Raw genomic sequence first — 27,652 nt, forward strand, 5'->3', positions numbered from 1 at the left:
TAATTTATTTAATTTTTGTCAAGATTAAATATTTTGTTTATGTGAAGTGTGCTGTGATAATTTTTTAAAATAAAAGAGAGTGTATTATACATATCATGATGAGAGTGATATAAAAGAGAAATATGTATATCAAATTAAAAAATAATAATTTAGATATGAGACTCAATAATTTATATTATATATGAAACTAAAAAATTTGATATGTGTTTTTGAAACTTATTTCTATTCAATGAGAGAGAGATAGATTAATGGAAAACCTGGGATTTGAGTATTTTACTTTGAAAAATAGAAGTCATCCACAAAAGAAAATATTAATTAAAAGATTTGAAATGAATGTGGGATTTTAAAAAAAAGTTGAAGTTGTGATGCAGCAATATTGTAAATAAATAAAATAAATAAATAATGGTGTTTGATTTATTCTTTGTTTCACAAAGTTATTGAGACATGAAATAATGATGGTGGCATTGTCGACGACTAGTTGCAGTCCTAATTCGTGGTTGAATTCCATATCCTGTCGCTGTAACAACGATAAAGCTCCATTCTGGCAGTCTGGCCCTCGATTTGGTCGTCATCAATCACGAATACGTTTTTCAAGTTGCTGGCGTTGGGCTCGACCGTCTCTTCCTCCCGGACACGGACGCTCCTCTGCTGAAAAGTGCGACGATAGTGATAGTGGTATCCAGATGAATGCACAAGGCAACACGGCAATAATCTCCGCTTGCTTTGTTGGCCTCTTCACCGGTATCAGTGTCGTGCTTTTCAACGCCGCGGTGCGTCATAGGTTTTCTATTTTTTTTTTTCGTCTTATCCTCCGAATATTCATATAATAACTGACATCTCCTTTGGTTAGGTTCATGAAATACGCGATTTATGTTGGGATGGGATTCCGTCTCGAGGTGCCTCGTGGTTAAGGGAGGAGCCTATTGGAGTAATTTGGCAACGTGTAATCTTAGTACCAGCTTCTGGGGGTTTGCTAGTCAGTTTTTTGAACACTTTCCGAGCCACACTGGACGTCTCAACGCAAGGAAATTGGACATCATCTGTTAAATCTGTCTTGAGACCAGTTTTGAAGACAATTGCTGCTTGTATCACTTTAGGAACTGGAAATTCCTTAGGACCAGAAGGCCCAAGTGTTGAAATTGGTACTTCAGTTGCCAAGGGAATTGGAGCTTTACTCGATAAAGGTGCTCATAGAAAGCTATCTCTCAAGGCTGCTGGATCAGCTGCTGGAATATCATCTGGTTTGTTCCCACATTATTCTTGGTTCTGATTTAAATATGGTACATTTTTCTTATACTTACGTGTAGCCTGTAAATACGAACATGTTTGCATCTCGCAAACCAAATAAACTGTACAAAGGATGAACCCCCTGAGCAAGCAGAAGCACTACAAAACCAACTATAAGTCAGCTTGCTTCTCGATTTCGAGGGGAGATGCAATATCGGCTATAATTTTTTTTAATAACAAAGGAAACCCGCAGCCGCTACCCTTTGGGTGCACACTGGGTAAAACCCGATTCCTATGCAATAATTAGAACATCAATTTCCAGTGCCTACATTCTGCTTAGTACTATGATATATTTCTGAAGGTTTGTTTAACCAGTTCCTTGCTCTATATGTTCAAACTGTTGGCTGTCAATAAGGTTGAGCCAGACAACTTCTTGGTTCCTGCAAGCTAATACTTTTTCCAGGCTTATTATATAGTAAAAGTAAAACTTTCCCCCCAAATCATTGACCTTGAGCTGGAAATGAAAATGAACTCAAAGTGTCATATTAGGCAACTGTCAATGCAAAATACTCAAACTGAAGTTTAGGTAAGGAAAGTGAATGTACATTGATTGATGTATTCTTCCTTAGGACCTAAACTTACCATTGAACTTTTCACATTGTATCAAAAGTTCAGCAAACAGAAAAAACTGACATGTCCTAAAATGTTATTTCATGTCTATATGCACAAGGTTCAATCTTACCATACGTGTGCTATTTGGTCTTTGTCTTTTAAATTCATCAGATATAATCAATCATGTTATAGGTTCTTATAATGTATATGATTATCTTTATCTCTACTGATAAATGACATTTACCCCAACCACATACTGTAGTTATGTTGCTTGAGGTCTCTTTCAGTTATGTATAGTAGAGTATTGAGATTGGATGATTTAATAGATGACTTTTGTCTCCCTTCAAGTTGAATTAACAAAAGCAATGCTTCTTGCTAGCTGTTGATAGCTACACAAGGAAAACTCCAATTTACTTTTATGTATAGCAATCTTAAGCTCGAGTAGCAAGTTGGAATGGAATTACATTTAAAAAAATTGGAATTATTTGGTTTGAGCCTTCTACTTGTTTTCCCCAATATTCTCAGTATCTAATTGAACGTGCGTAAAATAATTCTTGGGGAGCCTCAATACAAGGCATGTGCAATATAAAACAACAACAAAACCATTAAACCCAATGTGATCCCACAAGTGGGCTCTGGTATGGTGGGGTGTATGTAGACCTTACCCTATCTTTGTGGGTCGCTTTTTTCCGATAGATCCTCGACTCATGAAAAATATTTTAAAGAGTAGTTTCGAAAAGTACAAGAATGAAGAAGCTATGATGAAAATATTGAAGATAAGAAAAATATAGACAACAGAGATAGTAAAGATAATCGAAGTAAGAAACAACATTGGCACTACAATTAACGAATAAGTTAATGATGGAATAACAATAACAATACCAGTAAGGAGAAGAGAGAGCAAATAAGGTGCTTTAAACTAGGACTATGCCCCCCTCCCCAACCAAAAAGAGAAAAATCGCTCTACTGTCCTCTAACCTTCTATCCTAATCCTCAATTTTCATGCTCTCATATTTAGGGTCATGTATTCGGTGAGTTGAATGTATGTCTTGTCTAATCATCTTTCTCCAATTCTTCCTCGGTCTACCTCTACCTTTACCTCTCATTAGCCTGCCACTTACAACTTTTTTGCACCTCCTCACATGGGCATTTGCGCTCCTCTCCATATGCTTGAATCATCTCATCTTTAGTTTCACCTCCCCCATCTTGTACACCGCGGAGGCTAGTCACGCCTTGCCTTGTATATTCTTGTTTTTAATCTTGTCTTTCCTAGTATGCATGCACATGTCTTAGCAACCTCATTTTTGCTAGTTTCTTCTCCAGGACGTGTGAGTTCTCGATTGGTTCACAAGTGTACCTTGTACAACATAGTTGTTTTTACCACCATTCTATAAAATTTATCTTGAATGTTCTTATCACAAAGGACACTAAATATGAGTCTCCATTTCATCTATCCCGCTCCGATATACTGTGTAACATCATCACAAATCTCCCCATTCCTTTGGATTATTTTTTCTTGAAACTAGTAACTTTCCCATCCCTTTGGATTATTGATCCAAGATACTTGAAATTCCTTATCTTAGGGAGAACTTGTGTATCAATCATCATTTCCACATCAGATTTCTGTGATGCATCATTGAACTTGCACTCTGTATTTGTCTTGCTCAATTCGAAACCTTTAGACTCTCTAGAGTGTATCTCCGAATCTTCGGTCTATTGTTAACTCTTTCGCTCGTCAAACAATATCATGTCATTTGGAAATAACACACACCATGGTACCGCTCCTTAAATATGCCATGTCAAATCATCCATCACCTATGCTATAAACGGCTAAAAGTTGATCCCTAATGCAACCCATCTTAACTATGAAGTGTTTGAAGTCTCCTCCCATTGTTCTCACTTAGGTCTTGGCTCCATTGTACATGTCCTTTACTTCGCTAACGTATGCCACATGTATCCTCTAGACCCCAAGCATCTCCATAAAACCTCCCTTAAGACTTTGACGTATGCCTTTTCTAAGTCGATTAACATCGTATTCAAGTCTCTTTTCCTATCCCTCAATTGTTTCAACCATCTCCTTAAAAGAAAAATGATTCCGTAGTCGATGGCCTTAACATGAATCTGAATTGATTCTTAGATATAGACACATCCCTCCTTATCCTTATTTCTACCATCTCTCCCTAACTTCAGTAATGTGGCGTAGTAGTTTGAATTTTTTTTATTGTATAACAAGATCTTTACACTCCACCTCCATGCTTCAAGCATTTTAATCGTACCAAAAGTGGCATTAAACAACCCAGTTAGCTATCATATACCTACTTTGGTTGTACTCTTCAAAATTCCATCGAAATCTCATTTAGTTATGTCGCTTTCTCATGTCATCTTACTATTTGGTCTCTTAACCCCCCCAAACTTTATAACCTACAATATCCAAAATCTCGAAGGCTTTCGGAATGCTCTAAAGAACCCAACACAACATTCATGTCTCCTCTTTATTTAAGAGTTTATGGAAGTTTGCCAGTCATTTTCATTTTATGTGTTTTTCTTCTACCAATACTTTGCCATCCTTGTCTTTTAATGCATCTTAATTGGTCTAGGTCGCTAGTCCTCCTTTCTCGTGCCTTCTTTTCCCCACCTCTGTTCTCTAGTTCTTCATACAAGGGTTCTAATGTTGTCATTTTAGCCGCCGCGACCACTGTCCTTACTTCGTTCTTCATAGCCTTATACGTCTCCCTATTTGGCTTCTTCTTTTTCTCATTTTTTCTCTGTGGTAACTAGTAACTTCATGGAAGCAACCTTTTTTGTCTAAAGCTTTCCTTTGGACCTCTCTATTCCACCACCAGTCCTCCCTATGTCCACCAATATTACCCTTCGAGAGCCCTAACACCTCTTTAGCTGCTTCCCTAATACACTTAGTTGTCCTAATCCACATATGTTTTGTCCCCGTTACTCTCTTAGGCCCCGATACGGAGTGGTGGACCTAGAATTTTCAAAAAGTGGGTTCAAGATATAACATAAAACGAGAATGTAGCTGCAGGGATTCAAACTCGGGTTGGCTGGGAAAATTAAACCCTCTTGACCACTCGGCCAAGGGTCACACTTGTGTTAAGTGGGGTCAGAATTTAATAAATACATATATATTTTTTTAAAACTGATTAAATATGCATATATATACGATGCTATTTTTCAACGAAGTGGGTTCATATATATATATGAACCCATTTGACCCACTGTAGGTCTGCCCCTGCCGATTCCCATCAACTTCTTCCCCAACTCCTGAATTTAATTATAAGTCAAGCCCCCAGCTTAATCCTTGGTTGGTCAGACAACCCTCTTTTCCCTCTTTTAATCACTAGATCCATTACTGAGAGCTTGTGTTGTGTTGGGTTGTAAGGTTCTCACTTGGGATAGCCTTATAATCCTTGCTTAACCTTTATCACTCTTCGTAAGGAGTAGGTAATTGATTGGAGTCTTTGCCACCGAATTACAAAAGTGACCAAGTGCTCCTCATTCTGAAATCGCGAGTTAGCTATCACCAAATCAAAGACTCTTGCAATATAGAAAATGCATCTCCTCATTCATTTGACAACTGAGTAAAAAAAAACTAGGCATTTGCAGTCTGGAAGTCCATGAAGGGGCACATACTCTATAGAGATAGTCTTGTCATTATTTTCAGGGTTGGACTAGTGTTTAGAGGATTTCCCAGATTTTATTATTTCCAAAATTCTGCCAGGTCCTTTTTTTGTTGAAGTACTTGAAGTTAAATAAAATCAAACTTTAATTTGTTAAATATCTTCGGGAAGCCATTTACAAAATGTAAGTCTATGTTTGAATTATGGACTGTCACTTCATATGCAACTGCTTTTGGGTTCAGATGTTGCTGAAACTGACATAGATGGGCTTTGTATGGTTCCTGCAATTTAATTGCTAACATGGATCAGTTTGTATGGTTTATGTGGAATGGTAAATAGAGTCGAAGAGACAAGAAGGGGCTAGAAAGAATAGATGGTTCATATGTAAGTTGACTACTCTATTTGCTACGGGATATGATGTTCGTATTCCACTTCTTTGTAGTTTCCCCTTATTGTACAGGGTTCAAAGCATCAAGGGAAATTCACTTACTTTTGACTGAATAATGCTAGTTTCAGTAGTACCGTTTATTATATGAACCATTTAATTTCATTGACTAGATAGAATAGACTGCTCATCGACTAGTTGCTATGTAATGATAACTCCACCATCTTTGATAAGTCACCTAATGAACTTGTTCCTCAATTTATAGAACACTTTTTGAATATTTCTACGGTATGCTCCATGCCTTCATGGTTATATCACTTCTACTTTGCACTGTGAGAACTTGAACTTGGTGAGCGGGGATTCCGTATGAATGAGATCTTGATGGAAGACGACCATTTCTGTCACTGTATTAGATAATGCTTCTTGTATTGCCATTAAGATATTATCCTTTAATAAACATTTGCCATTTTTCTGGAACAATACAGGGATGTATCTAGCTGGTGATTTCACATCAATAGTCCAAATTAAATGAAATGGTTTGCAATTGTTGATTCCTAAAGGATGATTTGTGGAATATGATCTCAAACGATTTGTTACAAGGAAGATAAATACCAAATGTCTTCTGTGTTTAATGGAAGACAAAAAATCCTTTAACAGGCAATGATTTTATGAACTTAATTCAGAATATTTGTGGCCATTGCTGAGAAAGATAAAAAAGAATGGAAATTGATTGAGTTTAGTATCAAAAAAAAAAAAGGAACAGAATGTCATCCAATGCAGTTTCATCTTAGGAAACTTTGCAGGGAAAGAGCAAGAGTGATAATAATTGTGAACTATTTCGTTTTTCTGTATCAGTTATTGTGACCTATTTCTTTGTCATTCTTCATTGCTAACAAGCTAATGTAGCTCCTCTTCTATAGTTGTTTTGATTTGTCGGTGGATGTTCAATGAACATTTTCTTCTTTCTATCTGCTGTCAGCATCTTCTGCCTTGTAGGAGTTCATTTTCTGGAAATATTTTACTTCTTGTTTTGCTAATAATTTCCTGTAATTTTCTCTTCATGATTAATCTGTTTGTCACTTTGAAACTCTTCTTGTTTTCTACTTAAAGGATTTAATGCTGCTGTTGCGGGTTGTTTCTTTGCTGTGGAATCTGTGTTATGGCCATCACCTGCAGAGTCTTTGTCCTTGACAAATACAACTTCAATGGTTATTTTGAGTGCTGTTATAGCTTCTGTTGTCTCAGAAATTGGTCTTGGCTCAGAACCTGCATTTGCAGTCCCGGCATATGATTTTCGTACACCTACGGGTAATTTTGAACTTGTTCCCTCAAGTTTGCATCTTAAATATATTTGAATAACTTACAGCAACATCAACCAGTGTTGGTAAAAGTCATATTCGCTGCATAAGGGAGATGCAAAGAGTGGGGTGATCACTTCATAAGTGAAACCATGTGCTTCAAAGAAATCTGTGCTTCAAACAATGACGCACACACACTGATCCAAACAAGAAGCGGTCGAAATTTTTTAAATGTAAACTTTGAGGACTTGGACTCATGTCTGCATTATTGTATATTATATGCTGGAATTAGTTTTCCCAATTGCAATTTGATTCCTATAGTTCAAAATTCATATATGTTTGACATCTATGTGTTCACTTCGAAGAAGTATGTGCTTACTTCTTGTTTTATGCCTCACGGACCTTGTCATTTTTTGCGCCTTATTTTCTCTTAAAAACACTGACAACAAATGCATCTCAATAACAATCTAGTTATGATTGGCTATACAAATCATCACTATTCATTTTACTCCATTTAGTGGTAGCCCTATTTAATTCGAATATTAATACTTGGTAGTATGCCGAGGTTCTCTGCATTTTCTACTTAGATATAAAGAACATACATAGTGTAATTCTACATTTGGTGTTTGGGAAGAGTGGTGTTTATGTAGCCTTACTCCTACCTTGTGAAGGTAGAGAAGTTATTTTCAATGGACATACGAATCTTTAAATAGACTAAAGCATAATGTAAATGTACCTTCATGAGTAAACCTTTGTCCAGATAGTCAGGTTTGTTTGTAAGGAGCTTTACCTTTTAGTTTTCTATTTTTCCGTTAAGTTCTATTGATTCCAAGAATCTACAGGATAAATTCATTTAACGCCTTAATGCAATTTGACCTTTATACATACCTATAACTTCCATTGCTTTCTGAATGCAATTTTACTTTTCTATAAAAGTAGAATCATGCAATGCTTCAAGAACTGCATTTCCATAAGTTTGGTAGCCTGAGATGAATGGCTATGGTACATCTATTTAATAGAATACACGCCCTCTTATTGCTATCATTTTTATCCTATTATTTCAAGAAAATATTAAAGGAAATGATGGAAATTGGAAAAAATAAAGAATAGTTTCCTTAGAGTCCAAAAAGGAGGGGATTGCACTACTATCTTGGAATTCAACAATAGTATCCATCAAATTAGTTTTGACTGTGGAGAAATGGAGAAAAGAATCAATTATTGCATCTCTTCGGTGAGATACTCAATTTTGGTGAATAGAAATCCATGTGGTTTCTTTGGTTGTTTGAGGGGATCGAGGCAGGGAGATCCTTTATCACCTATGCTCTTTATTTTGGTGACAGAGGCTTTGAGCAGAATAATGGATAAAATTGGTTTAGGCAGACATATCTAGGGTTTCAAGGCCACAGTTGGTGGTGACAATTCTGTATTGGATGCACATTTTTTATTTACAAAAGATACTTTGGTGTTATGTGATGCAGATGGGATCTAGTTGAACTACATTGGACAAGTTTTGACTTGATTCTAGGTGGTATTAGGACTAAAAATCAACCTCAGAATAGTGTGAGATCGTATTGATTTGGGGAAATTGGTAACATTGATTTGTTGGCTCAAGTGTTGCATTGTTGGTGAAGATACCTATTACCTATCTTGGGCTTCCTCAGGCGCATCAAGTCACAACGTCTGAAATCTGGTCATCCAGATGGTAGAGAAATGGCTGGCAGACTGACAAAAAAGGTACTTGTCCAAAAGAGGGGGAAGGAAATGCTGATGAATTACACTTTGTTCAGTATCCCCTACTTATTTATGTCCTTGTTAAATGCTCTTACCAGTGTGATAGGTAAGATAGAAGGTTGGAAAGAATTTCCTTTGGGGTGCGATGGCTAGGGAAAAGATGTGTCAGTTTTCACATAGTGCAGTGGGAGATTGTGACGTATCCTAAACGGTGGGGACGACTTGAAGGTCTTCCACTAAGCAATTTCGGGCAAATGGTTATGGAGATTCATGGTCTTGGAGAAGCATTATGAAGAGGGGTAGTAGCGGGTAAATATGGTGTTATGGAAGGGGGATGTAGAACATACGTGATTAGTATGTGTTTCCTCTATGGCCACCCAACCTTCACATAAGTTTCCAATTTCTTGAAATACTCTCTTTGACCAGAGATGGGGGGGATTCTGTAATATCTCGCAAATTGAAATAACTAGTAAGGAGTTAATAATTGGAAATAGTCGTTTTTGGAAAGAGTGAAAATTTGGAAATTTTGTTAAGTTAGAATAAGTTGAGTTTTTGGTCAACTTTAAACGACCATAACTCCTAGCTTAGGATGAGTTAGGCGTGTTTCCAGATATTGTAGGAAAGATCTTGGAATAATCTTTCCAACGTTTTCGAGTTTGCGTGATTTCTGAGTTTGTATGAGTGAGTTATGCCTATTGAAAGTTGGGTTGTTCAAATAAGGAGAGTCTAATTTGGATTTTGGAAGGGTATTATGATCTTTTCCATACCCTATTATTTTGTTTTGATTTTTTTGGAGTTAATTAGAGTCAAATCAGAATTAGATCAATTTAGTCAATTGGAAATTTCACTCTAGGGCTTGGAGAAAAGAGAAAAAGGAGAAAGGAGAAGAAAAGCTCAAGATTCGCCAAGATTGTGTGATTGGATTGTGGATTTCGCCAAGGAATTAATCCTACAAGGTATGTGGGACTTTCATAGCATTGGGTTCGTTCACCCACGCGCTAAACTGTTTAGTTTAGGGAAATTCATTCTAAAAAGGTTGAAGGTTTGACGTTCTTGACATGTATTCTTGAATTTGATGTCATTCTTTAATTGGGCTGAATTGAGAATTTTCAGAGATCTTTATGTCGAGTTTTAGAGTTGTTTTGAGTTAGGCTCTTGGGTACGTTGGCTGGGCATCATGTTTAGGCGAATTGGGACTGAAAACGAAGAAGGAAAAAGTCAGGTGAATTTGGGCAGTGGGGCCGCGTCGCGGACCTGCTTCTCAGATTTGAGAAAAAGTTATTTGCGAAGCGGAGCGGTCACAGACCGTTCGACCTCAAAAGTTTTCAAAAGTCTTTCACAAATGGTTTTAGCTTTGTTTTGAGACTTAAGTTTGAGTTCACTAAAGAGTAAGTGTAAGAATTCATTTCTTCAAAATGGGTTCTTCAAAGTTATAAGGGAACTAAGTATTCCCAAAGAGTTATAATGTTTTCATCATTTGAGCAAGAAAGGGAAACACCGATTTCGAAGAGAGCTTTTAAGCTAAGTTTTGAGTAATTATCTCAAACCAAAGAAAGAGTAAAGAGTTTTGTTTTAAAAATGTATGAGCTAAGTACATTTTGGGAGTAGCATTGAGCTGCGATATAGGGATGCAAGTTCAGATAACTCAAGTCTCCATAAATCATGTAGCCATCATGGGTAGTATATTACTTTATTATACTATTATATAGGTAAAGTTGAGTTTGTTATTGCATTTTTTTAACGAACTAAGTTAGTTGTGTCCACTATTTTTACAAGCTTTCTATATATTGCATATGTTTTATTGTTTTATATTGAGTTAAGTTATTTAGGATTTGAGTAAAGCTAAGGTAAGTGTTCCTTTCAGATTTTTTTCAAGCATATGTTATGTTTAGCATTTCAACTCGCATACTCGTACATTTAATGTACTGATTGATATCAGTTGGCCTGCATCGTCTTATGATGCATACATAGGTAACTTGAATCAGCACCTAGCGCCTCGTTGATCTAGTTGAGCACTCTGTCAGTTGTGAGCCTCCTTGTATTCCGGAGGGCCCCTTTTATTTTGCTTTCAGTATTTCATTGATCGGGGGTCGTGTCCCTACATTCCTCTTTATTTTAAAGGCTCGCGTTTAGTAGTTTAGTTGTCTTTACAATTGGGCCAAGTTGAATGTCGACTTTTAAACATTCTAAGATATTTTATTAAGCAGCTGAGTAAAGTGCATTTGGTCATTGTAATAATGCTTAGAGTCCTCTGCTGATTAAGTAAGCCAGACCAAGGGTTCGCTTGGGGCCAACAATGGTTCTCGAGTGCCTGCCACGTCCAAGGTGTAGGCTCGAGGGGTGACATAGTCCAACAGTTCTAATCCATGTGTCCTTGTTCAGAGTATTATTGGGGAGACAACCCACCATTGAATTCCACCATTCTAGATTGAATCCGTGATTCTTCCAGTTCCACTGCCCTTGGAGGGTCTGTTCTGCCATGTTTATGTTAGGAACTCGAACAGAAACGTACCTCCATGCATTTCATTGATGTTAACTCCAAATGCCTTTTTCCGAAGTGTTGACGACCATCTTCATATCTCAAGCAAAGTTGGCTTTTCCTTCATCTGTCCTTCCAAATGACCTACTAGGCATCTCTCTGGAAGCCCATTCTCTTGGTCTTCAACCTGTGTGTGAGGACTTAAATAATGCTAACATTGTTCGTAATCTCTGCCTCCTTTATAGTTTCTGATTGCCATTTACTATCCTTAACTGCTTTTGCATAAGGGTAGTTGGCTTTGGTTATTCTAGGAGGTCCTGGCACTTCCATTCTTTCAGAGCATTTGATGAACCTTTCAATTTTAAATGCTATATCATGCCATCCCGCATTCAACGCTAATTCTGGGATGACCAGTATGGACCTACCCCCATTATTGATGGAAATGATACTTATATCTTCCATGTTCATTATGTTTCCTAGTACACAAATGCTCCAGCTATCTTTCTGCAGTTTTCTATCTTCTGATCGCTGGAAGCTTCTCTAAGAGTGAAGCAGATCCATTCCATGGTTTTGCGGCTCATGGAAGATCTCCTCATCATCATTGATCTTTCTACTCCTCTCAACCCATTCGAAGCACACAGAGCTGCCAGTGCTCCATTTAGTGATGTAGAAAGACTTAAAACCCACATTGAAATAAATCCTATTGTCAGCCATTGCAAAGTCTGAAAGAAGGATCTGAATCTCGAAAAACTTTTGTCACGTATAGGTAATAGTTAAGAAAGGTAAGGAAAGGGAAGGAATGGAAATAAAGGTTCGGCGCAAGAGTGCCGGAAAGAGAGACCCTCCCCCAGGAAGTAGGGAAGAGAGTTACCTCGGGACAGGTGCCTGGGAGCATTTGTTATTACGTTCCTTAATTTATCATATAGGTAGAACTCGTTAATAAATGTTACATATTTGCATTTTTGGCTCTTTGATATGAATGTTGTATATATTCGAGAATTTGTGGACTAAAAATGACCTAAAAGAAGATAGAAATGAAAACATGCTTTTTTTTTCCCTCTCACGTGAAAATCTTGATAACCCTTGTGATAGAATTTGTCTATCCAATCTAATACTTTTAAGGCAATGGGTGGATTAGCCATGTCCATTTGAACTCCACTGGAGACCTTACACAACTGATGACGAAAGTCCAGCATTATCCAACACCCTTCGACTCATGTTACCCAGTTCTAGGGTTTACAGGTGGATTTGATTTATCTTTTTTTTTTTTGTGTCGTTTTGTTTAAAGTAGAGAAAGAGGAGGCTCAACAAAATTGGGTCTGATGTAAAGGGAGATAGATTAGGCTCAATAGGCTACTGATTGAACTTATATGCTACAACAATGTTAGTGGCTCAATAGGCTTGATTGAGAGAGAGACAAGCCTAGAGTAGTTCCACAAGTTTATTTGATAAAGAGAAGCCTAGAGCGATAAAACGTGAGGAGAGAAAGTAGTTGCACTAACGATTTAACCAAAGGTTGGCTCTGGTACCATGTAAACCAATTTAAGTATCTAACCCAAAACCTTAAAGCAAAGGATGGAGTAGCCCAAGACCATTTAAACTACTTTGGAAACCCTTACAAACCAATACGGTAACTTTCTATAACAAGCCTATCTTCTTATAAGTCGGTGCTTATAACTTGACTATGGCTTGTTCCACTAATTTAGCTTAAATCAAAGTGAAATGATCTATGAAGAAATCCATAGGAAGCCTCTGCTGAAGTAAATAACTGACAATATATAAGGAACATTAATTCTCCCAAATATCTGGAATGTTCCCGAAACACAATAAATTAGTCTCAGGACTTATCATTAACATGTTTCTGTCTTATTTTGGGTGATATGGAAGGTTAATCAAGGTATAATTTTTTTCAAGTGGTTAAAACTTCAGCTGAACATATAACTCTTTCTAAGTACTTATTCAGAATTATTTATCTAATGAAGTATCAGATCACTGGTGAACAAAACAGGAAAATATATTTTTTACAGCATAACCATACCTTACTAGAGGGAGACGAGCATTTTTTTCCTTTTATTATTGTCCCTGGGGGTCTGCAGGCTTCTTCCCTGTGATATCACCTTAGACTCACATTTCTGTCATTGGTATTACTTACTGTGGTAAGTTCAAATGTGTTTTGAACTCTTTTTTGGCACGTACAATTGTGTTAATTGTTCGTCTCCGTTTCAGAATTGCCGCTTTATCTTCTGCTGGGTATCTTTTGCGGGTTAGTTTCAGTGGCACTATCAAGCTGTACATCATTTATGCTGCAAATAGTGGAAGATATCCAAACAGCCATCGGCGCGCCAAAATCAGCTTTCCCTGTGCTGGGTGGTCTTCTGGTTGGGCTGGTAGCTTTAGCATATCCTGAAGTCCTTTACTGGGGTTTTGAGAATGTTGATATTTTGCTAGAATCTCGGCCGCTAGTGAAAGGCCTCTCTGCTGATCTGTTGCTCCAGCTTGTAGCTGTCAAAATAGTAACAACCTCATTATGCCGAGCCTCTGGATTGGTTGGAGGCTACTATGCTCCATCTCTATTTATTGGTGCTGCTACTGGAACTGCATATGGGAAAATTGTTAGCTACATTATCTCTCATGCTGATCCAATCTTTCATCTCTCCATCTTGGAAGTTGCATCCCCACAAGCATATGGTCTGGTATGAATTTGCCTTTATTTCGAAGTAGTACTACATGTCTGGATAAGTGAGTGTTTATTATTGAAAAGTAATTAGAGAAGTGCAAGGGAATCTAGCACGCAATTCTACTTATTTCCCTCGTCCATCTTTTCTTCTGAAATTCGAGGTCACTTTTCTCTACCTTGCATCACCATCTCAAACATATTTCATACCTCTCAGAGTTATTGGAGATGTCCTGAATTTACCTTGCCGGAAGTTTATATTTCACCGATCACCCCCCACCTCGCGCGCCTGCATTCCTTACCATTACATCCACAATTACACCCCCATTTTTTCATACCCACCTAGAAGATGGCAGTTTAACTCAGGTGTTTCATTCCCCTTACATTCCATGATATGATCTTGCTATAGATTCATGATTCAAGAGGATGCTTTAACTGTAGATGACCATGTGAGCCTTTTGATATGACTTAATCCAAAGTTAATGTTCAAAAATTATTTGAACGACAACATTGCATAAAATTCCTAGAAAACATCCATTTGAAAATGGGTTCATCTCCAATCAAGAAAGCATCTAAAATCTATCGCCCTTGAATTAATACATCAAATCTGAATTAGAGCACCCCGGGGAAAAAAAATTCTAATGTTACCAACTAGAGTAATTAATTTGAACTGCCTTCTTATCAGAATAATGTGTGAAGAGTTTAAGTTCTACCAAAGGTGGCAGCAGGGGTGTAAAATTACATTGTATATATAGGTCGAAATTTGGTTTAATAAATATATATACAAGTGTTGGCACCTTTTGATACATGTTGAAGGTTTAGTGTAGTGGTTAAGGGGTTGCAAATATTGCTTGAGGTTGTGTATTCTGTCCCTGATAGCAGCCGCTTGTACATTTTACTTTATATTTCAAAAATCCTTGATAAAAATTCTGGCTCCACCACTGGGTGGCAGAACCTCAAGTCACTTCACCATGATATCTCTTTCAAATAGTACTCTAGCATCCATAGAAGAATTCCGCCGTAAAGCCATCTGAACCCAGTGGTTTATCATTTATTTCCACAAGATTTAAGTACATAGGAACTAGATGGTTTAAAGTTGTTGTGGATTGAGGTTATGTTATCTTTCTCCTCTCTTGGGTTAATCAAACTAGGAAATTCTGGACTCTATCACTTATAAATACACATGAGTAATCTTTGTCAATAAATAAATAAATATGAGTAATAATAGCTAGGAATCATCTGTATAGGACAGCCGTAGAGGTCAGCTTGTTTAGAAAAGTTTTAGTATGCGTTTGAGGTGAGCTTAATATGATATGCTACCTACATGGGCATGCTCAACACCCATCAACGTTCTTATGTAATGTTATTCTTTTTCATGTTCTGGTTGGATGATCATTTACATACTCATGCCAATCTTATCCTACTATTACACCTCAGATTTTTCAGTTTATGATGGAAATTTTGAGTAAATGAGCAAGGGTGGAGCTAAGTTGGGGCAAGGATGGTCAATCGACTACCCTTTGTTAGGAAATTACATTCTATATATAGGTCAAATATTGCGTTTTGAACACCCTTGACTCAACAAAGAGATGTAGGTTAGCGGACAATGTTGTTTAGAAAATCGTAAGATGCCAGGTTCGATTCCCCATAGTTGCATTTTGTTATATAATTTTGTGCTCCCTACTTTTTCTTTATAACTGGCCTAAGCCTAACTATTTTTCTAAAACAAATAGGGAAAAAAAGGCCATGTTTTAATTATTTTTTAAATAAAGCGTCATGTTAAATTAAACATTGTTATAAAGAGTCATGTCATGTAATTATTTTTTAAATAAAGAGTCATGTTATCGAAGATGACATCACACATCGTATTGGTGTGGCGTGTATGAAGTGGAGGCTAGCATCTAGAGTCTTGTGTGATAAAAAGGTACCATCGAAGCTCAGGAGAGTTTTATAGAGTGATGATTAGACCAACTTCGTTGTATGGCGCGAAGTGTTGGCCAATCAAAAACTCCTATATCCAGAAGATACATGTTCTGGAGATCGGGATATTAAGGTGGATGTGTGCCCAAACTAAAAGCAAGAAGATTAAGAATGAGTATATTCAGGATAAGGTGGGAGTGACCTCGATGATGGATAAGTTGAGGGAATCGTAACTGAGATGGTTTGGACATGGTAAGAGGAGATGCATAGACGTACCAGTGAGGAGGTGTGAGAGTTGGTTTAGAGGGTACGAGGAGGGGGACAGCTAGGTCGAAGAAGTATTGGCGAGAGGTGGTAATACAAGATATGATGCAGCTTCAGGTTACCGAGGACGTGACCTTAGATAGGAAGGAGTGTAGGGTTGTCTTGCTTAGGATAGTTGGTGTTTGCCATTCTAATAGTTGTTTTATTATAGTTCTTGTTTTTTCCATATAATATTGCTTATTCTTGTTTTCTGTAATCTTTCCTAGTATGTTGTTTATTAATTATCGCACTATTTTGTTGTTGTCTTTGCTCCCTTGTGGTAGACTTTGCACCATTTTCTTGTTGCTTACTATCTTTCTTCACTGTCGCCTTTTTATTCATTTGAGCCGAGGATCTTTCAGAAACAGTCTCTCTACCTCCACCGGAAATGAGCCTATCTTCAAGTTATGGTTTAGCAATAGTGGACCTTCCAGTAACAAAGAACATTGGTTAAAGATTAGCGGCTAAAGAAATGTTTTGGAAAATCTGAGAAGAATTTGTCTAGATGGAAGACGGGTATTTGTCTCTGGTAGGCAGTCTCTCCTTTATTAATGCAGTTCTTGATGCTCTTCCAACATACATGTTATCTCTATTCCCCATTCCCTCTCGTGTAGTCCAGAGATGGGACAAACTCAGAAGGTCCTTCTTTTGGCAAGGTTTTCATTTTGTCAAATCGAAAATCTGATAACTAGTAAAAACAATGTGGTCTTGGCATCAAAAAATTGAAGAATCAAAGTAGGGCCTTAAAACTGAAGTGCTTGTGGTGGTATGCTCAGGAATCAGTCATAATGGGAAAAGGTAATCAAATTGAAGTACGGGAAGATGGATTTTTGGGCTACCAAGGATGGTGCACACCCCCTATGGAGTAACTGTTTAGAGATCTATTATGTGAGAAATATTGAAGGAGAATGTTATTAGATTGTTGTTTTAATTATTACATACAGAACCCTATTTGTTTATAGACACTATATTACAATTCCTTACCAAATAGGAGACTATAAACTATTCCTATTCTGTGTAGGATTGTGTACGCCTATTCTATTCTAACAAGAACATGGTGGCCTTTTTTAAAGAGCCAATCTGTCATCAGAGTTTATAGTGGTAACTAAACAAGTGAGGATAAATGGTTAGTTAGAAGTCTGGAAGAGATATTCCCTGACATGTTTGTTATAGCTCAACATCAAAACAAAATTGTGGTTGAAATGTGGTCATTGAGAGTTGATGTTCAAGAAAATGTTGAATGACTGCAAATTCCTAGACTAGTTGATCTCTATAAACTTCTTGAATCATTCCAAGTGCTGAAGGATGCGATGGACTGCTTGTGGTGGACTGGGCATAATAAGGGCACTACAAAGTGACCTCAGGATATAAGATCATGAACATGACTGGGCCACGGTCCACAGAACTCTAACTGGCCATGGAAACAAATCTGGAAAGCTAAGATACCTCATAAGGTGGCTTGCTTTACATGGTTTGCTAGCAAAGCAGGTTGTGGTGACACATGAAAAGTTGAGAAAGAGAGAAATTATAATGGTTACACTCTTGTGTGGGGATGCAGCTGAGACAGTTGAACATCTATTTTTACATTGCAGAATCACTGACCAACTATGGAAGATTTTTATCTATCTTAGAGGCATATATTGGACAATGCCTAGCAAGATTATTGACACTCTTTCAAGCTGGGAAGAGGATGGGATTGGGGCAAGAAATAGAAGTGACTGGAGGATCATCCCAGCTTGCATATGGTGGACTCTTTGGAAAGGAATTCCAGATGTTTTGAGGATAGAAGTAGTAGCTTACATGAAGTTATCATTTTCCAAAAAAAAGAAGTAGCTTAAACAAGATCAAATCAGACTATATTTTGCTATTTGATTTTTGGTGTACAAAGAACTTCAAGCTTCCATGTAGATGCAGAATCAATCCTAGAAGTTTTAGACTCTTGTTAGGATTGTTTTTTTTTTTTTTAGCCTTTTAGTGTTCATGCTTTCTTTTGTCAAGGAGGATTTTAGTACTACCCAAGTACTGGTCTATTATACAAAGTTGTTACCTATTCAGAAAAAGAACTTGAGATTGCTAAAGGAACCACATTAACTCTTGGATTCGCCTCTATCTATACTTCAAATTTAGGAGCATAAAAACTTAAGCACCTTCCTACCTAAAGAGGTGCATGGGCACATAAGAGATAATAGACTTTACCTGTCTTATTTGCCATATCTTAGGTATTTACAGTTGTATCCCGATAATGATCTGTTTTGTGGATCTAGGCTGAATCGAGATTCAGTCACTTTTGGTTGAAAGGTGCTGCTAGAGTTCCTTAGTTTACATCATTCTGGTTCTTATTCCATAAGTTCTTCCCCTCTCAACCACTTTCTTCTTTCTTCTTAGGTTATTTGCCTCTAGCCCTCATATAAATTTCTCAGAATATCACTTACCTTGAGTTGGTCAAAGCATTACCAAACCATGGGCACATTAGTCTTTGCGCGAAATTTCATGGATGTTACTTACCTTTATCCTCTTGTGCTTATGTAGCGTCTGTCTTGGTTAATCTTTCCTAATGTCGATGTGTATTTCTTTGTTTCAACATGAATTGTATCATTAATATTACTGTTTGACCTCAATTTTGGGTTCTTTTTAATTTTGGAAGACATTAAATCACAGGTTGGCATGGCTGCTACTCTTGCTGGTGTCTGTCAGGTGCCTCTCACTGCGGTTCTGCTTCTCTTTGAACTGACACAGGATTATCGAATAGTTCTGCCCCTCTTGGGAGCTGTGGGGATGTCATCATGGGTTACATCTGGACAAACAAGCAAAGGGGTGGTACAGGATAGGAAGAAATTAAAAGGTTCAAGAGCCCAGATGACGCAGTGGCAAGGAACTTCTTCCTCCAACATTGAACTTCCTAGCTTAACTTATTCTTCAGGTGTGGAACCTTCACAAAAAGAGAGTAACCTCTGCAAACTTGAGAGTTCACTCTGTCTTTATGAATCTGATGATGAAGAAAATGATTTCGCTAGGAAAGTTCTAGTTGCACAGGCAATGAGAACGCGATATGTGACAGTCCTAATGAGCACCTTGCTAATGGAAACCATATCTCTCATGCTAGCTGAGAAGCAATCTTGTGCTATAATAGTTGATGAAAATAATTTTCTCATTGGTTTGCTGACACTTAGTGATATCCAGAATTACAGCAAATGGCCAAGAGCGGAAGGAAAATGCCAGGAGGTAGCTTCTTAGCACATATAAAACAGGGTTGGCTTTTGTTGGCTTTTTAGGATTTATATATATATATATATATATATATATATATTGCTTTAAGTTGTGTAGGTTGTTTTCTGATGTGAGTTTTCACTTGGCAGAATCATAAGATAAAATGGAAGGTAATATAGTCAAATGTTATATGAAGGAATAAGTGACATTTAAAATCAATTTGGGAGTTTTGGAGTCAATAGTTACTTACGGAATCTTATAGGATGGTGTTATCACTCTTTCGTTATTCAATAGTTATTGCAGTAATTTCTCTCTAGTAGCAGTTATTTTCCTGTAAAAAATGCAGTTATTTTTCTGTAATAGTGCAGTCTTTCTTTCTAGTTAAGTTAGGAAGTCATGTCCTAGTTTCTAGGGGTTGTTATTTTATAAGTATTGTATTTAAACTATCTGGTGACTAAGAAAATATAAGCAGAAAATTATTCAAGCCTTTGAGTGCTTCAAACTCATGAGATCGCAGGTTCTCTCTTAACGAACCAGCACCATAGATCGTAGGAAGAAAACATCAGATTTAATATTACAGTGTCCCATAACCAGATCCATAACTGGGGACCATAACAACTTGGTATCAGAGACGAATGTAATGGAAGATCTAATTCAACATCAACTGGCACAATTGGTGAACTTATTTCAAGGATAACGTGCAGCCAATATAGTGAGACAGGAAGCAATAAATGCTGCTTAGATGCACTCACAGAGGATCTAGCGAATTCGAAGGTTGATTTTGAATCAACTGATCATACCAGTCAGAATCGGGCTCGAAGGGTAAAAGTGGAGTGGCAGTATGGTCAAAATCAGATGCAGGAGGAAGTTCTTTCATTCCTAGGTATTCAAAGTTGGATTTTCCACGGTTTACTGGCCAAGGGGATCCTTTAGGATGGCTGAACAGATGTGACCACTTTTTTCAACACCAACAGACTCTAGATGAAGAAAAAGTTATCTTGCTTCTTTTCATTTAGAGGGTAATGCACAACTTTGGTTTCTTCAACTAAAGACAGATCTGCTTGAACCGTCTTGGGATGAGATCAAACGTTATTGTAACCTTCCTTTTGGGCCACCAATCAGAAGTCAGAAGTTAGGAGAATTGGCTAAGTTGCGCCAGATCGGGTTCGTGGCAGATTACCAAGAAAAATTTGAGCAATTAATTTAGCGTCCTGGTACACTCACACAATAAAAAAAAATTGAACTTTATATCAGTGGTCTTGCTGATTATATAGCAATTGAGGTTGAGTTGCATAATCCTCCAGATTTGGCTACAGCGATGAGTTTAATCCGACTTTATGAACGCAAGGAACAATCTATTTGTTCGCAATCGTTAGATGCTTGCAAATCCAAAACAACAGATTTCTTACCTTAACATGCCAGATTTGTGAAGAAACTAACCAGACCTGAAATGGAGGAAAGGCGACTTAAGGGACTTTGTGTCAATTGTGATGAACCATTCACCCGAGGTCATCAATGCAAAAAATTATTCTGGATTGACTTTATGGACGATGAGGAAGAATTTGCTGGAAAGGAGGGAATACTAATTTCCGCACTTAGCGCTTGAGGACAAGCGCGATGTGAAGGAGGAGATTAATGTTATCACTCCTTAGTTATCCAATAGTTACTGTAGTAATTTCTCACTAGTAGCAGTTATTTTCCTGTAATACTGCAGTCTTTCTTTCCAGTTAAGTTAGGAAGTCATGTCCTAATTTCTAAGGGTAATTATTTTATAAGTATTGTATTTAAACTATCTGGTAACTTAGAAATATATAAGCAAAAAATTATTCAAGTCTTTGAGTACTTCAAACTCAAGAGATTGCAGGTTCTCTCTTAACGAACCAGCACCATAAGTCATAGGAAGAAAACATCAGATTTAATATTACAGTGCTGCATAACCAGATCCATAACCGGGGACCATAACAGATGGAGAGGAGAGTTTTCACAGGAAGAAAGAAATTGGATCTGATTTTAATTATGTATAGTTGATATATATAATTTTGCTATCTGAATTCCCATTACTCAAACAATCAACCAAAGGGAGAATATGTAATGATTTTTCTCTATATTTCACTGAAGCCCTGTTGATCTAGAAACTTGAACTTTCTTATGGCCTGCTTCATTCGATTGATGCATTTTTGTAGTGCCAATAGAAACTTACCTGGCAGTTAACATAAAAGTTTTGGCTGGCCCCTCCCTTAATCAATTTCCATAGATCGCCTCCTTGCTGATGCTTCCACCTGGTAGAACTACTATTACCCATCCAATTTCTGTCCCTTTACTATGAATACAAATGTAATGGTCCCCCAAAATGACTTGTTGGCCATTGGACTAGTTTCAACAACTTTGATAGTTCTTTTGATTATTGAGTACGTCTCTATTTATGTTCTTCTTTTGCCAATTTTAGTCTTGATTTTGTTCAGAAGTAAGAAAATAGTATAGCAACGCGAAAAGAGTACAACTCACAGGAGATCTTGTTGAAGAGCCCCACATCAGGCTCTTACAAGATGAGTATCTCTTTATATGGCTTGGGTAATCCTCACCTTTTAGCTAGCTTTTAGGGTTGAGTTGGGTCCAATGTCCATTTCTTTAACATGGTACTAGAGCTATAATGAGAAACATTCAGGACGGAGAAATCAGTCATTGTGCCTTCTTTCCAGTGACTTTCAGATCTGATTGCGTCACCTTTCTTTTTCTTCCAGCATTTTTCCAGAACTAACACCGCCAAAGGTCCAATAACTCTCAGCAGCCAAAGTCGTCACCGGCAGCAGGCCCCTCAAGCATGGCTAAATCTAAGGTTCCTGCGCGCGTCTGTCACATGCGCCAATGCGTGTGAGGTGTTCGACCAGATTCCAACAGCTGTGGTGTTCAGCTCAAGTTTCCAACCTGACTACCTCATTTCCAGCCACTTCTGACGGTGCCAGCAGCTTTAACCAATTCGGGCGACTAGATTTTCTGAGAAGTCTCGCCTGAAGCTGCTGCATACTCAATGCAGCTCCTTTTTTGCACTTTTTGGCAATCTGAGTTATATTTTGTGATCATTTGCTTAGACTCTCTTCAATCCAACCATGTCTGGTGGGCTATTTGGAGACAAAAAAGATGGTGGTCTATAGTACGTGCTTGTGTCTGGTGGGCTATTTGGAGAGAGAAATATTAGGTGTCATGAGAATATTACTAACACTATGCAGAAAGTCAAAGAAAATTGCATTAACATGTTGTTTTTTTGGTGTAAAGAAGAGGGTATAGAAGTAGTAGAACAGTTGGTAGATTTCCTAGGATCAATGTAATTATGGTTTTAGCTTGTAACTTTTTGGAGGTAGCCAAAATACCTTTAATACTGAAGATACAACTTTAACTTTATAAAAAAAATGCTATTTCAAGTTGTAGGAAGATGCGAAGGATGGTGGTAGATAAAAATATAAGAAAATGCAAAGGGCAGAGATGATTTTATGATTTTAGTACACAATATTAGAATAATGGGCATTAAACTACATTATATTAAATAAAAGGGTAATTTATACAAAATATTAGCCCATATACTTACCATTTTTTAAACCCAATTTTTAATAATTACTTGTGGTCACTTTAATTTCCAAAAAAATGGCCGCTTCTATTTTCTCTGTTGTGTCTTCTTCCATGTTCTTCATTTTCTTCTTCTTTTGCTGCTACTTTATCCTCCTCCTCCTCCTTCGTTCTTCTTCTCCTTTCTCCTTCTACTTCTCTTTTAAAGAAAGATCGACATACCGCAACATAAAACTTTTTGAGCGAATTATATATCAAAAAATCTGAAACAATGAGAGGATACTCATGTCTAAAGTTGGGACTGTTTAGAGGTGATTTCGAGTTGATCGAGATTGAATTAATCGGTGTATATTTCATGGATAGTCAGTGTATACTTTATGTATAGTTATACTATATTCGGCTTAATTAGTGTATCATATGTATAGTTAGTGTGTAGTTTATGTATATAGTTCATGTATAGATAAGCTATAGTGTATAGTCAGTGTACGTTTTCTAGGACTTTGGCTATTTTTATGTATATGAAACATGAATTTATTTGTAAATCAATTAGTTTATTGTAAATATTTGAAACTAATCCTAAATAAAATTCTTAAATTGGGCTGCTAGACAACAGGACAGATTTGAATCACACTATTTATTGACATGGATTTTGTATTGTAATATTAAATTAAAAAGATTGGCTTTGCTATTTTATCATCATGAATAACAAATACATTTCTTTTAACTGTATGTATGCAGGAACTTGTAGTAGCTGATGTGTGCTCTTCAAATGGCAATAAGTGCCGGGTACCATGCACAGTGACTCCAAATACAGATCTCCTTTCTGCTCTAACTATTATGGAGAAACATGGTTTGAGTCAGCTACCTGTTATACTAAGGCACGTGGAGGATGAAGGCATACATCCTGTGGGCATTTTGGACAGAGAGTGCATCAATGTAGCTTGCAGGTTCTTGATATTCAACTTTTCTTCAAAATATAATGCTTTCTGGAACCATTGACGATAAAATATGCAAGAAATTTGTGCAGTAGTCACACTTTACTATTGATGATAAAATATGCAAGAAAACTTGTGCAGAAGTCACACTTTACCATTGAATAAACTTTGCAAGAAACTTGTGCATAAGTCACACTTTACGATTGATTACCAGATAATCTATAATTAAGATGTCAAAAGTATTTGACAAAATTATCTCTTATATGCAAGTCCAAGAAGCGAACATACCTTTAACACACTTTGACCGGACACTAAGAAGAAAATCGCTAAAGTAGGGGTGAGAATTGGTTTGATAGGTAAATCACCTTTTATGCTTTAAAAGAGATGTGAATTTGAAGTCTTAAAGCTTGTGATAGTCATAAAAAATATTTATATTCTAAGTATGTCAAGCAGTCCATGCAAAAGTAGAAAATAACTTCACTTGTACTATAAAGAAAGGAAAACCTGTCATACTAGTTTGGGGTGGGTGGTGGTAGCATTCCACTCAGGTTTTTCATTTAGTTTTTCAATTAATGCAGGCAAAGCAGACGAAAGCCTTGATTAGAACTTAATTATCAGCAAACCTTAGTGGCTCTTGAAATAGAACATGAAGCCTTAAGCAAATATCATTGACAATGAGATGTTGACTTTTTAGGCAGTGGTATTTTGTTCGGCTTTTCAAGGACTAAGAAGAACTTAATATGATTAATTTTCTCCATTCCATCCTCTCTCTCTTGTATCATGATATCAGAGCCAATAAGAGTTTGGTAAGCCCTAATTAGCTTTTTTCGCTTGTCTACTTATTTTTTTTATTTTTTTTTTGTGTTTTGTGTCCTTTTAATATTCCATAACTTTTGATTGACTGTTCTGGAGGGCACCACTTCACTATTCTTATCATTTTTGCTGCAGTGTTACACCGCTATTATGGCCCATGTTTGTTCCACACCTTTTTTAAATTTCAGCCAGCTCCTTTTGTTTCGCCTTACAAAATCTTCTGGCTAACTCAAAACTAGTCCTCCTTTTCCGATCGTAACTTGTTCTCTATTTTCTCTTGATTTTGTTCTATTAACTCTATAGTTGACTACCATCAAAGGTATAGGATCTAATCAAGTAGATCTCATTAGTATGTTAGTTTCTGAGACTCCATTCAGTATTGAAGGTCTGTAATCTGGTCGAGCAAACTCTTAACAGATAGAGCAAGCGAAGTTATGGCCCCTACTGTGTATCAAAGGTTTGCAATCTGGTCAAGTAAAATTATTTACCAAGTGCCTGCAATCCTGTCTGTTTGCTGTCTATGTGATGCTTGAATGTGCCACCTCGGCAAGAGGAATAAAGAAACACACTTTGGTTTGCAGTCTTTATCTGTTTAGACACAACAACAAACCATGTGTAATCCCACAAGTGGGGTCTAGGGAGGATAGAATGTAAGCAGCCCTTATCTATTAAGACCCTCCATTGAAACAATTAAGAGCAAACAGAAAGTGGATCCCCTTTTATAAGGAGAAAAGCCTTCAGTAGAGCCATTAATGAGAATGGGAAACCTGACCTTGCAAAAACAATGAGAGGTTCATTTAATCCATTTCCTCCAAAAAATCATATCCCTTAGAACTTCAATGAGAAAATTCCATTTAACATTGTCTTGTGCTTTTCCAATATCCAGTTTACATAAAATTCTGTGTTTGTCCCCCACTCTAGTATCCACAGATTCTTTGGTAATCAAGTATGCATTCATTATCTGTCTTTCTCTAATAAATGTCATATGGTGCTTGTCAACTAGCTCGTCCACCACCTTTTTGAGTCTGTCAGTCAATAGCTTGGAGATAATCTTGTATACACACCCTATCAGACTAATAGGTCTGAAGTCTCAACTCCTTGGCTACATTATTTTTAGGAATCAACGCCACATATGCTGCATTTCAGGCTTTTTTAAACTGTTCCTGGGTGTGGTTTTCCACTGTCTTCATATTTTACTCTTTCAGAACATCCAAACATGAACGAAAGAAATCTGTTGTATACCTGGTGCTTTGTTAATTGCACATATTTTACATCTTGCTCCTTAAAGGTCATTTGATACCATGCCGCTGCCTCCTCTGTAATTCTAGGACAGTTCTGCAGTTAATCCGAGGCTCCAAGCTTCTGCATACAAGTTCTGATAAAAAGAAAGGATTTCTCTCTCCTAATATTCATAGGATCAGTTTCTATTTCTCCATTTGATCTCCAGATTGTCAATAATATTGGACCTCTTGAATAAGACTTTGATCCTAACTCAACCTCAAAAGTTAGCTAATGACTAATGAGGTTAGATTGCCTAAGATTACGGATGGCAGAATGGGTAATTTATATCGGTATCCCATAAAAATTACCCATCTTAAATGAGTTGGAACTCATTTAAAATGGGTAAGAAACCGGTCAAACTCATATTATCCATTTAAAAGTGGGTAGTTTAATGTGTAAAATGGGTTTAAAAAAAGATTTATTTATAAAAGAGAGAAAAATGACATCAATATTTTTTTTGAGGTGTAGGTGATCGGGGTAGGAGGTACGGATGGGTGGGATAAAGGAAGAAAATTAAATTTGATGATAGATTATGGAAGTTATGGGCTAAAGACTGTGGAAGGAGACAACCATGCAGATTCTCAACCACTATGACACACTTCATCTTTGAGTGATTTCTTGATGTTATTGAAATGTCTCTAGAAATATTGCCTCTCTTCTGAAAAAGCACGTGTTCCATTTGAAATTCCCCTTAACATTTTCCATATTTTCTTTCTTTGGGGAACAGAGCATTAGCAACTCGAGAACAGCTTAGCTGGTTCTCCACGAAGTAAAGGCTAATTGAAGGTTGCATAACCCGTTTGCAATAAGTTCTTCCTTGTCAAAGCATGCTGAGGGTTATTGTCTCTGAGTAATCCATCCTCGCTCTGTCTTACAACAGGGTTGAACAAGTAAGATAAACAATTGGATTTACAGTGATTTATCCAATAATTACTGCTATGCTGACTTCTTGTTCAAATTTTGGACTACCATCTCCAGTTCAATGGTAAATAATGAGAATGATGTTAGCACAGGCAGAGGAGACCGTACAACCAGGTAGCAGGATTTACTGCTGAAGCTGAAGGTTTGTTCTAGCTGCTTCTTAAATTAGGCACTGGAGGAGCGCACTGCGTAACTACACTGACTCGTCATCCAATTCCAATCATTCACTTCCGTGGTATGGAACTTGAACAGGATTGAGTTACACATGTCAAAATTAAGTCTACTCTGCTGTCATTGCCTGAATAATATTTCTTCATGCTGCTTTTGTCAACTGTTAATGACTTTTCAAACAACCCCATTCTCCACCATTGTTTCCCGAACTGCCCTTTCCTGATGTTTTGTCGTTGCTGCAATGTGCTTGTTCGTAATTAAGTCGTCATACTATTTCTCTGGCCCATGTTATACATGATATGATTTGAGTTGGTAGAATTTGACGAGGTATGACAAAGTATTTTGATAAAATTTTGATAATAATTGAAATACTATTGTTTTTAAGTGCTAAATATTGTGGAATAACCAAAAAAAACTGCAATACAAATTGAGATGAAGTTGTCTACTCGCAGATGGCACTTATCACAAATTTTTAGACTACACTTTTGTTCTCTGAAACTAG

The 27,652-nt window shown here is 37.1% G+C and overlaps 1 protein-coding gene across 6 annotated transcripts; it reads left to right on the top strand.

The window, feature by feature from the left end:
• The first annotated feature begins 336 nt into the window (after positions 1–336).
• LOC101259489 (chloride channel protein CLC-e) lies at positions 337–27,542 on the top strand. Of its 6 annotated transcripts, none has more exons than XM_019211953.3 (9): positions 337–770; positions 851–1,241; positions 6,967–7,164; positions 13,591–14,057; positions 18,920–19,483; positions 23,768–23,976; positions 24,543–24,770; positions 26,786–26,948; positions 27,037–27,542. In XM_019211953.3, the coding sequence occupies exons 1-7, from the start codon at positions 453–455 to the stop codon at positions 24,562–24,564; spliced, it is 2,169 nt and encodes a 722-aa protein (XP_019067498.1). In that variant the 5' UTR covers positions 337–452; the 3' UTR covers positions 24,565–24,770; positions 26,786–26,948; positions 27,037–27,542. The 6 variants fall into 6 exon arrangements, with proteins under 6 accessions (XP_019067498.1, XP_025884684.1, XP_069147032.1 ...); XM_026028899.2 differs by having other exon boundaries at positions 24,659–24,770; positions 27,037–27,332; XM_069290931.1 differs by having other exon boundaries at positions 18,920–19,181; positions 27,037–27,332.
• The last annotated feature ends 110 nt before the right edge of the window (positions 27,543–27,652 follow it).

This window comes from Solanum lycopersicum, chromosome 1, assembly GCF_036512215.1.
Source record: "Solanum lycopersicum chromosome 1, SLM_r2.1".
Taxonomy (NCBI): Eukaryota; Viridiplantae; Streptophyta; class Magnoliopsida; order Solanales; family Solanaceae; genus Solanum; species Solanum lycopersicum.